The sequence below is a fragment of the Triticum urartu genome, chromosome 4 (genome assembly GCF_003073215.2).
Source record: "Triticum urartu cultivar G1812 chromosome 4, Tu2.1, whole genome shotgun sequence".
NCBI lineage: Eukaryota > Viridiplantae > Streptophyta > Magnoliopsida > Poales > Poaceae > Triticum > Triticum urartu.
The window spans coordinates 586,518,697-586,530,857 of NC_053025.1; the positions used below are offsets into that span (position 1 = coordinate 586,518,697).

Consider the following 12,161-nt stretch of genomic DNA (forward strand, 5'->3'; position numbering starts at 1 on the left):
GAGGATTCCTACTCCCTCCGGGAGTAGGATTCCCCCCTTTTCTAGTTGGAATAGGATTCGTTTAAGTGGGAAAGAGGAGAGAGAGAAGGAAGGGGGGCGCTGGCCCCCTCTCTCCTTGTCCTATTTGGACTAGGGGGGGAGGGGCGCGCGGCCCAGCCCTGGCCACCTCTCCTCTCTTCCACTAAGGCCCACTAAGGCCCATATACCTCCCGGAGAATTCCCGTAACTCTCCGGTACTCCGAAAAATACCCGAATCACTCGGAACCTTTCCGATGTCCGAATATAGTCGTCCAATATATCGATCTTTACGTCTCGACCATTTCGAGACTCCTCGTCATGTCCCCGATCTCATCCGGGACTCTGAACTCCTTTGGTACATCAAAACTCATAAACTCATAATATAACTGTCATCGAAACCTTAAGCGTGCGGACCCTACGGTTCGAGAACAATGTAGACATGACCGAGACATGTCTCCGGTCAATAAACAATAGCGGAACCTGAATGCTCATATTGGCTCCTACATATTCTACGAAGATCTTTATCGGTCAGACCGCATAACAACATACGTTGTTCGCTTTGTCATCGGTATGTTACTTGCCCGAGATTCGATCGTCGGTATCTCAATACCTAGTTCAGTATCTTTACCGGCAAGTCTCTTTACTCGTTCCGTAATACATCATCTCACAACTAACTCATTAGTTGCAATGCTTGCAAGGCTTTATGTGATGTGCATTACCGAGAGGGCCCAGAGATACCTCTCCGACAATCGGAGTGACAAATCCTAATCTCGAAATACGCCAACCCAACATGTACCTTTGGAGACACCTGTAGAGCACCTTTATAATCACCCAGTTACGTTGTGACGTTTGGTAGCACACAAAGTGTTCCTCCGGCAAACGGGAGTTGCATAATCTCATAGTCATAGGAACATGTATAAGTCATGAAGAAAGCAATAGCAACATACTAAATGATCGGGTGCTAAGCTAATGGAATGGGTCATGTCAATCAGATCATTCTCCTAATGATGTGATCCCGTTAATCAAATAACAACTCTTTGTCCATGGTTAGGAAACATAACCATCTTTGATTAACGAGCTAGTCAAGTAGAGGCATACTAGTGACACTTTGTTTGTCTATGTATTCACACATGTATTATGTTTCCGGTTAATACAATTCTAGCATGAATAATAAACATTTATCATGATATAAGGAAATAAATAATAACTTTATTATTGCCTCTAGGGAATATTTCCTTCAGTTATATGCACCTATTACATGTTATGATCCGCACACCCCAAAATGACAATAGTTGGAATTCTTTTCGATGATTATCATAGTTTGAGGAGTTCATGTATTCACTATGTGTTAATGCTTTGTTCCAGTTCTCTATTAAAAAGAGGCCTTAATATCCCTTAGTTTTTTTATGGACCCCGCTGCCACAGGAGGGTAGGACAAAATATGTCATGCAAGTTCTTATCATAAGTATGTATGACTATATTAGGAATACATGCTTACATTATATTGATGAATTCAAGATAATTCTGTGTCTCTATAGGTTATGACTATTACATGATGAATGTCATCCAATGGAATTATCCATCACTGATCCAATGCATACACTGTTCATATATTGATATTTTCTTAGTTACTACTATTGTTGCTGATGTTACAATCGCTACAAACTGCTACTGCTATTGTTATGTTACCGTTACTATTGCTATTGATCACTCTGATGCAGATATTTAGTTCTCCAGGTGTGGTTGTATTGACAACTCAACTGTTAATACTTGCAAATGTTCTCTGGCTCCCCCTATGTCAAATCAATAAATTTGGGTTGAATACTCTATCCTCGAAAATTGTTGCGATCCCCTATACTTGTGGGTTATCAGTGCTCTGCGCGTCTGCATCCCTTGATGCTTTGTGGTGGTGCTCGATGTGCAGTCCTGGACGCCGGATCTAGGCAGACATGCTTGGATTTGGGCGCGTGCTACACGGCGACGATAGGCCACATGTGGAGGCATGGTCGGTTGTGCCGGTGGTCGCACTTGGCCCATGCGGTAATGTAGGCCTGTGAACAGTTTGCAATGGTGGAAATGGAAGATGATGGCGTGGCGGCGGCGCATTTGATGTCGGGAGCGGGGCAACCATGACGATGCAAGGGTGCCGTGGTGGTTTTGTTGGCCATCTAGATGGTGGTTGGTGGCGACGATCTGCGTTGCACACTTGGCTTCGGGGCTTGGACAAGGACGACCGACAATCTATTGGTGGTGGTTGTCTGGCTGGGTAGGCTGCAACAACAATGGGTTTGGTGAGCTCCGAGCGAATGTCTAGCTCAACCTTGCTCGCTACTGATGCCGACAGCGTCCTATGCTGTAATTTCCTCCTTGAAAGTGGCATCGTGGAGCCCCTTCACCTCCCTTGTCATCTCAGTCTCGGACTTACGGGTGAAAACCCAAGTTCCAACCTTGGTTGGAGCGGGCGTCGACGACATTGCTCATGCTTTCCTCTTGGGGGCGACGCCTTGGAGGCCCGGTCCTTCGTTGGTGGCTCATGTGGCATTGTCGTGTCGACGTCGGCCATACGGGTGCGCGGCCTCAGGGCTGGCATGGAAGTAAGAGCGGTGACTCCGGAAATCTTGTGTGCGTTTGGTGTTGGCTTCGGTTGCTTGGGTGGCAGAGCCATCAACTCGACTGGTTCGTAGTCCCGGGGCCGGAATGGAAGTCGGGAGTGACGGCTCCGGAATTCTCTTGTGTCTAGTGTTGGCCTTGGTCGCTTGCGCGGCAGTGTCATCGAATAGTTTGGTGCGCGGCCTCGGGGCCTGTGTGAAAGTCATAGCGGTGGCTCCGGAGTCCTCTGTAGTGTTGTGGGTGTCACCTCCGACCACTTGGCTGGCAGAGTTGTCGTGTGACGCCCCCGATTCAATCGTACACTAATCTTACACGCAAACGTGTACGATCAAGATCAGGGACTCACGGGAAGATATCACAACACAACTCTACAATAAAAATAAGTCATACAAGCATCATATTACAAGCCAGGGGCCTTGAGGGCTCGAATGCAAGAGCTCGATCATAGACGAGTCAGCGGAAGCAACAATATCTGAGTACAGACATAAGTTAAACAAGTTTTCCTTAAGAAGGCTAGCAAAAACTGGGATACAGATCGAAAGAGGTGCAGGCCTCCTGCCTAGGATCCTCCTAAACTACTCCTGGTCGTCGTCAGCGGGCTGCACATAGTAGTAGGCACCTCCCGAGTAGTAGTCGTCGTCATCGACAATGGCATCTGGCTCCTGGGCTCCATCGTTTGGTCGCAACAATCGGGTATAGAAAGGGGGGAAAGAGGGAGCAAAGCAACCGTGAGTACTCATCCAAAGTACTCGCAAGCAAGGAGCTACACTACATATGTATGCATTGGTATCAAATGGAATAAGGGTATCATATGTGGACTGAACTGCAGAATGCCGGAATAAGAGGGGGATAACTAGTCCTATCGAAGACTACACTTCTGGTAACCTCCATCTTGCAGCAGAAGAAGAGAGTAGAAGGTAAGTTCACCAAGTAGCATCATGTAGCATAATCCTAACCAATGATCCTCCCCTCGTCGCCCTGTGAGAGAGCGATCACCGGTTGTATCTGGCACTTGGAAGGGTGTGTTTTAATAAGTATCTGGTTCTAGTTGTCATAAGGTCAAGGTACAACTCCAAGTCGTCCTGTTACCGAAGATCACGGCTATTCGAATAGATTAACTTCCCTGCAGGGGTGCACCACATTTCTCAACACGCTCGATCCCATTTTTCCAGACACACTTGTCGGGGTCATGCTCGGCCTCGGAAGATCAACACGTCGCAGCCCTACCTAGGCACAACAGAGAGGTCAGCACGCTGGTCTAAATCCTATGGCACAGGGGTCTGGGCCCATCCCCCATTGCACACCTACACATTGCGTACGCGGCCGGTGAGCAGACCTAGCAACCTCCATTACAAACGAAGTTACGTTACGTGGTCCAACCCGGTGTGCGCCGCTCAGTCGCTGACGTCACGAAGGCTTCGGCTGATACCACGACGTCGAGTGCCCATAACTGTTCTCACGTAGTTGGTTAGTGCGTATAGGCCAGTAGCCAGACTCAGATCAAATACCAAGATCTCATTAAGCGTGTTATCTTGAAGTCACTGTGAACGCCGACCAGGGCCAGGCCCACCTCTCATCTGGGTGGTCTCAACCTGCCCTGTCGCTCCGCCACAAAGATCCACACAGAGGGCCGTCGGGAAAGTATGTCCTTCCAGGCCCTAATTCGTGAATCAACCGCAGGTACTCAACGAGCCGACCCGACTTTACTCACAACATATATCATGTGTAGTAGGTATAGTATATACCCGTGATCAACACCCGACGTGATCACGACCCGATAGTATAGCATGGCAGACAGACAAGAATGTAGGGCCACTGATGATAAACTAGCATCCTATACTAAGCATTTAGGATTGCATGTAAGGTATCAACAGTTGTAGCAACAATGACAGGCTATGCATCAGAATAGGATTAATGGAAAGCAGTAACATGTTACACTACTCTAATGCAAGCAGTAGAGAGAAGAGTAGGCGATATCTGGTGATCAAGGGGGCGGCTTGCCTGGTTGCTCTGGCAAGAGAGAGGGGTCGTCAACACCGTAGTCGTACTGGGTATCAGCGGCGTCGGTCTCGGTGTCTAGCGAGAGAAGAGTGGGAAGAAACAATAAATATTAAGCAAACAGATGCATAGCGATGCATGACATGACAAGTAGCGGTGCTAGGGGTGCCCTAACGCGGTAAAAGGTGGTACCGGTGAAGGGGGGAAACATCCGGGAAAATATCCCCGGTGTTTCGCGTTTTCGGACAGATGAATCGGAGGGGGGAAGTTGTGTGTTCGCTATGCTAGGGATGCGTGGTGGACGAACGGGCTGCATATCCAAATTCGTCTCGTCGTTCTGAGCAACTTTCATGTACAAAGTTTTTCCATCCGAGTTACGGATTATTTTATATGATTTTCTAAAGTTTAATTGATTTTCTGAATTTATTTACTTATTTAAATCCAACATTATCCAAAACAGTGAATGATGACGCAAGCATGACATCAGACTGATGTCAGCAGGTCAACTAGTCGGTTGACCAGTCAAACCAGACAGGTGGGTCCAGTGGGACCCACATGTCATTGTGAGGGGCACTAACAGGGGGGTTTAGACTAACTAAATGGGTTAATTAGTGGGTGGGACCCAGTGGTTAGTGAGAGATGAAGTCTTTAATTAATTAATTTAATTAATTAGCAATTTATCTATTTATTTTTATTCGTCTATGGCGTGGGGCCCGCATGTCATAGACACAGGGGAGCCACGTCAGCGTTGACCGAGTCAATGGTTCAACGGGGCCCACCCGTCAGCGACACAAGGGGCCCACGCATCAGGCCTGCTCAGCGACGGTCAGCGACTCGTCAGAATTACGTCGGCGAGCTCGTTCGTGACGGCGTGTCCTCGGGCCTCGTCGGAAAACGCCCACAGGGCACCATTTCGGTCGCGGCCGGGCGCGTTAGAACGGCAAGACGACAACGCGTCGATTCGTGGTGGTCTCGCGGGCTGCCCTGGTCCGAGTCGAGCAGTACGACATCGCCGACGGTGGGGTGTTTCGGGCGAGCACCGGCAACGGCGGTGCAGCGCGCTAATGGGCAAACAGAAGGGAGGGGAGAGGCCTACATGCGCGCGCGAGCACAACGGCATGAGCCCGGGACCAAAAGGGTCACCGGACGGCTGCCGCGACTAGCGCGTGCAGTGACGCGCTCGGGAGCTCGATGGAAATAGAGCTACGGCGAGCTAGCGGGCAAATGGAGGGGCTGGGGAGGATCTAAGGGGCGTGATGAGCGCAACCGGTGCTGGCCCGTGACCCTTTGGTCACCGGAGACCCGTCGGTGACGAGTTCCGCGGTGCTGCGTTCGGGTGGCATGGCGACAGCTAGCTAGGGCGCACGCGAGAGAGAGGAGGCAGCGGGGGCTCACCGAGCGGCACACACGGTGGCCCGTGAATGGTTTAGTAGCAGCAGAGGCGTCGCCGGAGTTGATGAAGACAGCGACGTCGTGGGCGTTGCGGTGGCTCCGAACTCCAACGGAGTGCACCAGTCGAAGCAACGGACGACGGCGACTCTTGGAGACACAGCGGGGCCGCGAGGTGGGCACGGTGGTCGTGGTCAGGCCGGAGCCATGGCGGCGGCGGTGCTCGGATGCATGGGGAAGGAGAGGCGGCGTGGTGGATCTGAGGGGAGAGGGAGGCGCAGGGACCGAGAGGGCGAGCGGGGAGATGGGATCGAGGAGGCGAGGGCGAGGCGGCCTTATCCTCTCCCGGCGTCTGTGTCGGCGAGTCGGTCGGGTGGGGGCGCGCCCCTGTTCCATCCCGGGTCGGGGGAACAGGGAAGGGAGACGAGGCAGGGGGGCGGGCCGGCTGTTGGCAAGCTGGGCCAGGTGGGCCAGTCTGGCCTGTGAGCTGGGCCGCCTGGTCCAGTAGGGGGGGGCTTTTCTCTTTTTTTATTTGTTTTCTACTTTTGTATTTTCTTTTATTTTATTTATTTTTTTTGTTTTAATTCATTTTAAAATACTTAGGCACTTTATAAAAATGTGTTTATTACACCATAATTACATATGCAAATTATGGCATCGCCCGAACATTTTTGTTTTAACTTTTGAAAACTTTTATTATTTAACTTTATTTTAAATTTAAATTTGAATCGGTTTTGAACTAACCCGAGATTAACTACAGTGACAGAAGTGACGTGGCATCGTTAACGTGGGATTACTGTAGCATGATTATCCGGGCGTTACATGTCGGCTCAGCTGGTGCATAGCCTCGGGGCTGGTGATGGTGGTGCGTGTGTGTGTGTGTGTGTGGTAGATTTAGTGATTTTCAGTTTTTCTTATTAACTGGTCAATTCTCTTTTTAATGAAAAGGCAAAGCTTCTGCTGGTTTCTCAATTTTTTGTTGATGCAAATAGAAGTGCAGCACGTTGCGTTGATTCTGGGTGTTTGCTGCAAATGTTACGTTAATGTTGCGAGTTTGTTTTATGCATGCGATGATTTGATACTGGCAATGAGGATTTGTTGCATTGACACAAAAATGTTGCAAATGCATGTTCAAAATGTTGGGAATGTGTATTTAAAACGTTGCAACATTTTCCATGTTTTTAACACACCTTGCAGAAAGAAAAAAACAGTACAACGACGATGTTGAACGCGCAAGAAATGCGTGCTCGGAGGATTCATAGTAGTAGGAATTGAATGGTCCAGATTTCGATATCAAATGAAATTTGACGGCGTTGGATGTGGCTAAACGGGTGTTGCCTTCATCCGGCCGACGCCTGGCGCCTCCCTAAATGAAAAAAAAAAAGAGGCATCTGTGGCTGAAGAAATAGCTGAGCCCGCGCCAAAATGTGCGATGTGACGTGTGTGGGTAAGACCCCGGGATTTTGCGCAACCGGACAAGCATCGGTGTACCGAACAGAAGGCGAAGCAATAAACAAACCGGAGCAACAGACACGAAACAGAAAAAGAAATGGCGGAGTCCCAGCCCAGCCTCTCACCACTCCTCCTTCCCTGAAAGTGAGCGGCATCCGGCGACAAAAGGCGTCATGCATGGCTGCTCCTTGTTTCTTTCTCCTTCTTTTCTCTTCTAAGTACGTCCCAGCTAACACATCTCATCACACGCCACCTTCTCCGTTTCAACGTGAGCACATGCATGTCGTCTGAAATCTTGCAGCAGTTGTTTGAGGCCCTCAAAGCTTATGCGTTGACACTGGCACTGACAGTGCAGTGTGTTCTCCGGAAAAGGATCTGTCTGAACTGAACCCTCAAATTCAGTGGCGCTAATTTCGATGCCAGTTGTTCTTCTTCCGAAACTGGCAGGAGCTCTACAAGTATTATTTTGAGTCAAAAAGTCGCATCAAGGCGATACAAGCATAGCGAGCTTCTGCATGATCTATATCCATCTTTTTTTTTCTGAAAAGGAGAATAACTCATGGCCTCTGCATCGAGCGATGCACACCGCCATATGATCAGTATTCATCTGACACCAGTTCTCTCTATTCCTTGCGGAATGTGTGAGCCGTCAATCATGCAAATCAACAGTACGCAAGGCACACATGTTTAATCGCACTATTCAAGTAGCCGGTGTCCCCGAACCGCACACACGAGCCCCTCGCGCTCCAGTACATGATGCGCATTCTTCTCTGGCCCTGTCCCCTCGCAGCCCATGTCTTCGCGTCACCTCCTCTACCCTAGTCGACCTATAAAACTCCAGTCTCGTGCGTGTGCAGCTAACTGAAAGCCCCGTCTCCACAAGTCAGAGCTCGATCTTAAGCTAGGTAGCCAGCCCAGGCGAGCGATCGGACGATCGAACGACGATGGCCGGCGCGGGCGTGACGACGACGGGGTCGCCGTGCGGGGCGTGCAAGTTCCTGCGGCGCAGGTGCGCGGCGGAGTGCGTGTTCGCGCCCTACTTCTGCGCCGAGGACGGCGCGTCGCAGTTCGCGGCCATCCACAAGGTGTTCGGCGCCAGCAACGCGGCCAAGCTGCTGCAGCAGGTGGCCCCGGGGGACCGGAGCGAGGCGGCCGCCACGGTGACCTACGAGGCGCAGGCCCGGCTGCGCGACCCCGTCTACGGCTGCGTCGCCCACATCTTCGCGCTGCAGCAGCAGGTGGCGGCGCTGCAGGCGCAGGTGGCGCACGCCCGGACGCAGGCGCACCTGGGGGCGGCGGCGACGGCGATGCACCCGCTGCTCCAGCAGCAGCTGCAGCAGCAGGCGTGGCAGGTGGCGGAGCAGCACGACCACCAGTCCATGACGTCTACGCAGAGCAGCTCCGGCTGCTACAGCGGCGCCCACCAGCGCTCCGACGGCTCCTCGCTGCACGGCGCCGAGATGTACTGCGGCTACGGCGAGCAGGAGGAAGGCAGCTACTAATTAACCCCGGATGGTTCACTCGTTCCCCTGAGAAAGCTGAGGGGGTGTACCATGAGAAGTTTGTCTCTTGCAACGCGCTTTCAACTCTTGCCGGTCTCAGCTGTAAAGAGATCCATCGATCTTGTGTTGTTTGGGGCTCAAGACGAACCCATAATTTCCAACTTTGCAACTCGGGCCTCCATTGTTACGTGTGAAATTGCTCGAATTTCATTTTGTTACAGCGAGTCTGTCTGAATAACTGTAGGAGCTCAGATGGTGTTCGGCGAAATTTCAGCGTCCAGACATATGTTTTGCTTGAGGTTACGCTTGTGCTGGATTGTTGTTTTTGTAGACTTCTTATTTTATTTTATTTTATTTTAGACATTTTTTTGATGAGGTTGCAGCAGTGGAGTGACCACAGGTACACGGGCTGGCCTCTTGGGCTTCATTTCTGCCTAGCAGGCTCTAGTCCAGCAAAATCGGCCTCGGGCAGTAAACTCTACTCTGTGTTCTCCTTCCAATATTTCCTCTTAAGAGCGTCTCCAATAGTTCCCCACATATCTCTAAAATAATGGGCCGTTTACAAGAATTTGGAGCAAAAAAATATCTCCAACAGTTTCCGCAAAGTGACCATAACTTTACATGATCCCGTAAAAATGGTATTTTCTCCCCGCAGGTTTATGGGAAGATGATCTTCCCGTAAAGTTATGGTCATTTTACGGGAACTGTTGGAGAGACTTTTTTGCCCCACCTGCCCGTAAATGCCGCCGCCACGCCGGTGGCCACTGCATCACTCACGCCACTCCTTGCCGACAATAATCTATTTTTTGTTTAAATAAAAATAAAAAAAATGTATTTAGGGGAAGAAGTTTACGGGAACAGACAAAAGTTGCTCTCGAAAAACTTCTCCTAAATTTTTCGGTCATCCCATAAAACCAGTTTTACGGGAAGAGAAAATTAAGGGAGCTATTGGAGTTGCTCTAAGGGAAAATCCAACGGGGTTCACCAAATGGATAGCACGAAATGTCTGCAGACACGTCTGAACATGTCAGTGGACAACGGTAGGTGAGTCGGCCAGACAGTCATATCCATCAAATATCCTCCTTTGTCCAATGGTAAGCTGAGAGAGAAGGAAGGAGGAGAAAAGATGGGTTTGTGGTGTGGTACGAGGCTGAGTTGGCGTGTCTGCTGCATTCTAGACTCCCCCAAACCTCCGACAAGATTAGCGGCGGTTTGTGAGATTTCAGACGTCCAGACACATCAGGAAAAATTTGGTGCACGGCATTGGATAGCCAAATATGTGCGGACCATGTGCTCCGAACATTTGGGGGTGTTTTGATCAACCATGTTGGAGTTGCCCTGACGTTCCTAGTACAAAAAAGAACTCTAAACTTTTTTTAGTGAATTACACTTTTTACCACTTAATTAGAAACTTTTTGCGTAAAAGCTATATAGAGCTTACTCTAATCCATACAACAGACTTGCCGAAAGGAGAGCGTCTTGTAACACTAAAGTGAGTCGGCCCAATAAGCGGTTTTGGAAAGCTTCTGGGGACCGCCAAACCTTCTACCCGGTTTTGGGAAGATTCAATTCAGGCTTTCTTCTCAGTTTTTCTATATCGGCCTTTTAATTTTCCAAAAATATATGCTGACATTTTTTTAATACACAGTGAACATTTTTTATACATATCCAACATTTCTTAGATACACATTGAACAATTTGAAAATACATAATAAACAATGGTAAACACACTTTGAAAAAAAAATGTAATGAAATATTATTTGAAACATACAAACATTTGTGAAGTGTTAGCACATTTCTATTAAATGTCATGAACATATTTGTACGTTATGAACTTTTTTTAAAATCGCACGAACAACTTTTTAAATTTGATAAAAATGTAAATGTCACGAAACATACACTGAAACGCATGCACATTTTTTACTTCCATGAAAAAAATTTGAATGGTATGAACATTTTCACAAATTATGTTAAAAAATATCATTTCATGCCAAAATTTTAAACATGTGATTTTTTATATTAAACATGTTAACATTATGGAATAAATCATGACTGAAATTTGAAACGTGTGAAAATTTTCAAAGATGTCATGAACAAAATTTTAAGCATGTGAATATTTTTAAAATATCACAAACATTGTTTAGAAATTGCAAAAACCATTATTTTACATTGCATCAAAATTAGTTATAATGTGCAGTAGAGTTTTAGGAAAAATATAAGTAACATTATGTTTGGAAAATATATATTTAGAGTAGAAATATGAAAAAAAAACAATTTAACGAAGGAAGAAACGGAGGAGCACGCAACTTGACCCATTAGTGGGTCAGCTGAGGCGAGGCTAGTCTCAGTTCCGTTAAGCGAGATATTTTTATTTTTATTTTTTTGCGGGGACGTGAAGCGAGATATAAATTTGCCCTTGTTGTTTTTGTGTTAGATTAGTTGCCGTTAAAGATGTAGCTGGGCCCAGGCCACCCAGGCCATGGCTTGGGTCGTGAAAGAATTTAGAACCTATACTTTCTCTGTTCGAAAATACTCCTTCCGTTTCGAATTACTTATCTTTGATTTGTCTAGATACGGAGATATTTAGCACTAAAATGAGTCTAGATACATCCGTATCTAGACAAATCCAAGACAAGTAATTCGGAACGGAGAGAGTACTTGTTAAAAAAATAGATGTATTTAGACTTATTTCATTTCTAGATATATTCATTATTATCTATTTTCCAGACAAGTATTTTCGGATGGAGGGAGTATTTTCAAAGTTACCACGTTTGGCCCGGTGCATAGCCGTTGCCCCTTGGCAGGGCACTGAGTTTTTGGTCCAGAACAAATCCTGGCTACGCCGTTGTTTACCGTATGTTTTGTTATATATCCAACGTTCCATTGATCTTATATTAAAAGGATTTAGGTTAAAAAGTTCCACCTTTTACCATTGAAGTTGTAGTTTGGGACAACTTCTACTGGACTCCCAGGCTTCTCTAAACCCTGTATTTTGAAAAAATAAAAAGCACAATTTGCAAGTTAAGAAAGGAAAAAAATTAAACCGATGTTTATGGGGATATATAGATGATCTTTGCATATCCGTAAAGTTTCATAAATAATACGGTAATTGTAATCTACACAGATATGATAATTTTTGGCGGAAATCCAATTCGGCTCACAAAAGTCAAACAAAAATATGGATGGGTTCAT

General features: G+C 47.5%; 1 protein-coding gene across 1 annotated transcript; it reads left to right on the forward strand.

The window, feature by feature from the left end:
* The first annotated feature begins 8,227 nt into the window (after positions 1-8,227).
* On the forward strand, positions 8,228-9,267 carry LOC125554280 (LOB domain-containing protein 16-like). The gene has a single exon (XM_048717855.1). The coding sequence runs from the start codon at positions 8,412-8,414 to the stop codon at positions 8,967-8,969; it is 558 nt and encodes a 185-aa protein (XP_048573812.1). The 5' UTR covers positions 8,228-8,411; the 3' UTR covers positions 8,970-9,267.
* The last annotated feature ends 2,894 nt before the right edge of the window (positions 9,268-12,161 follow it).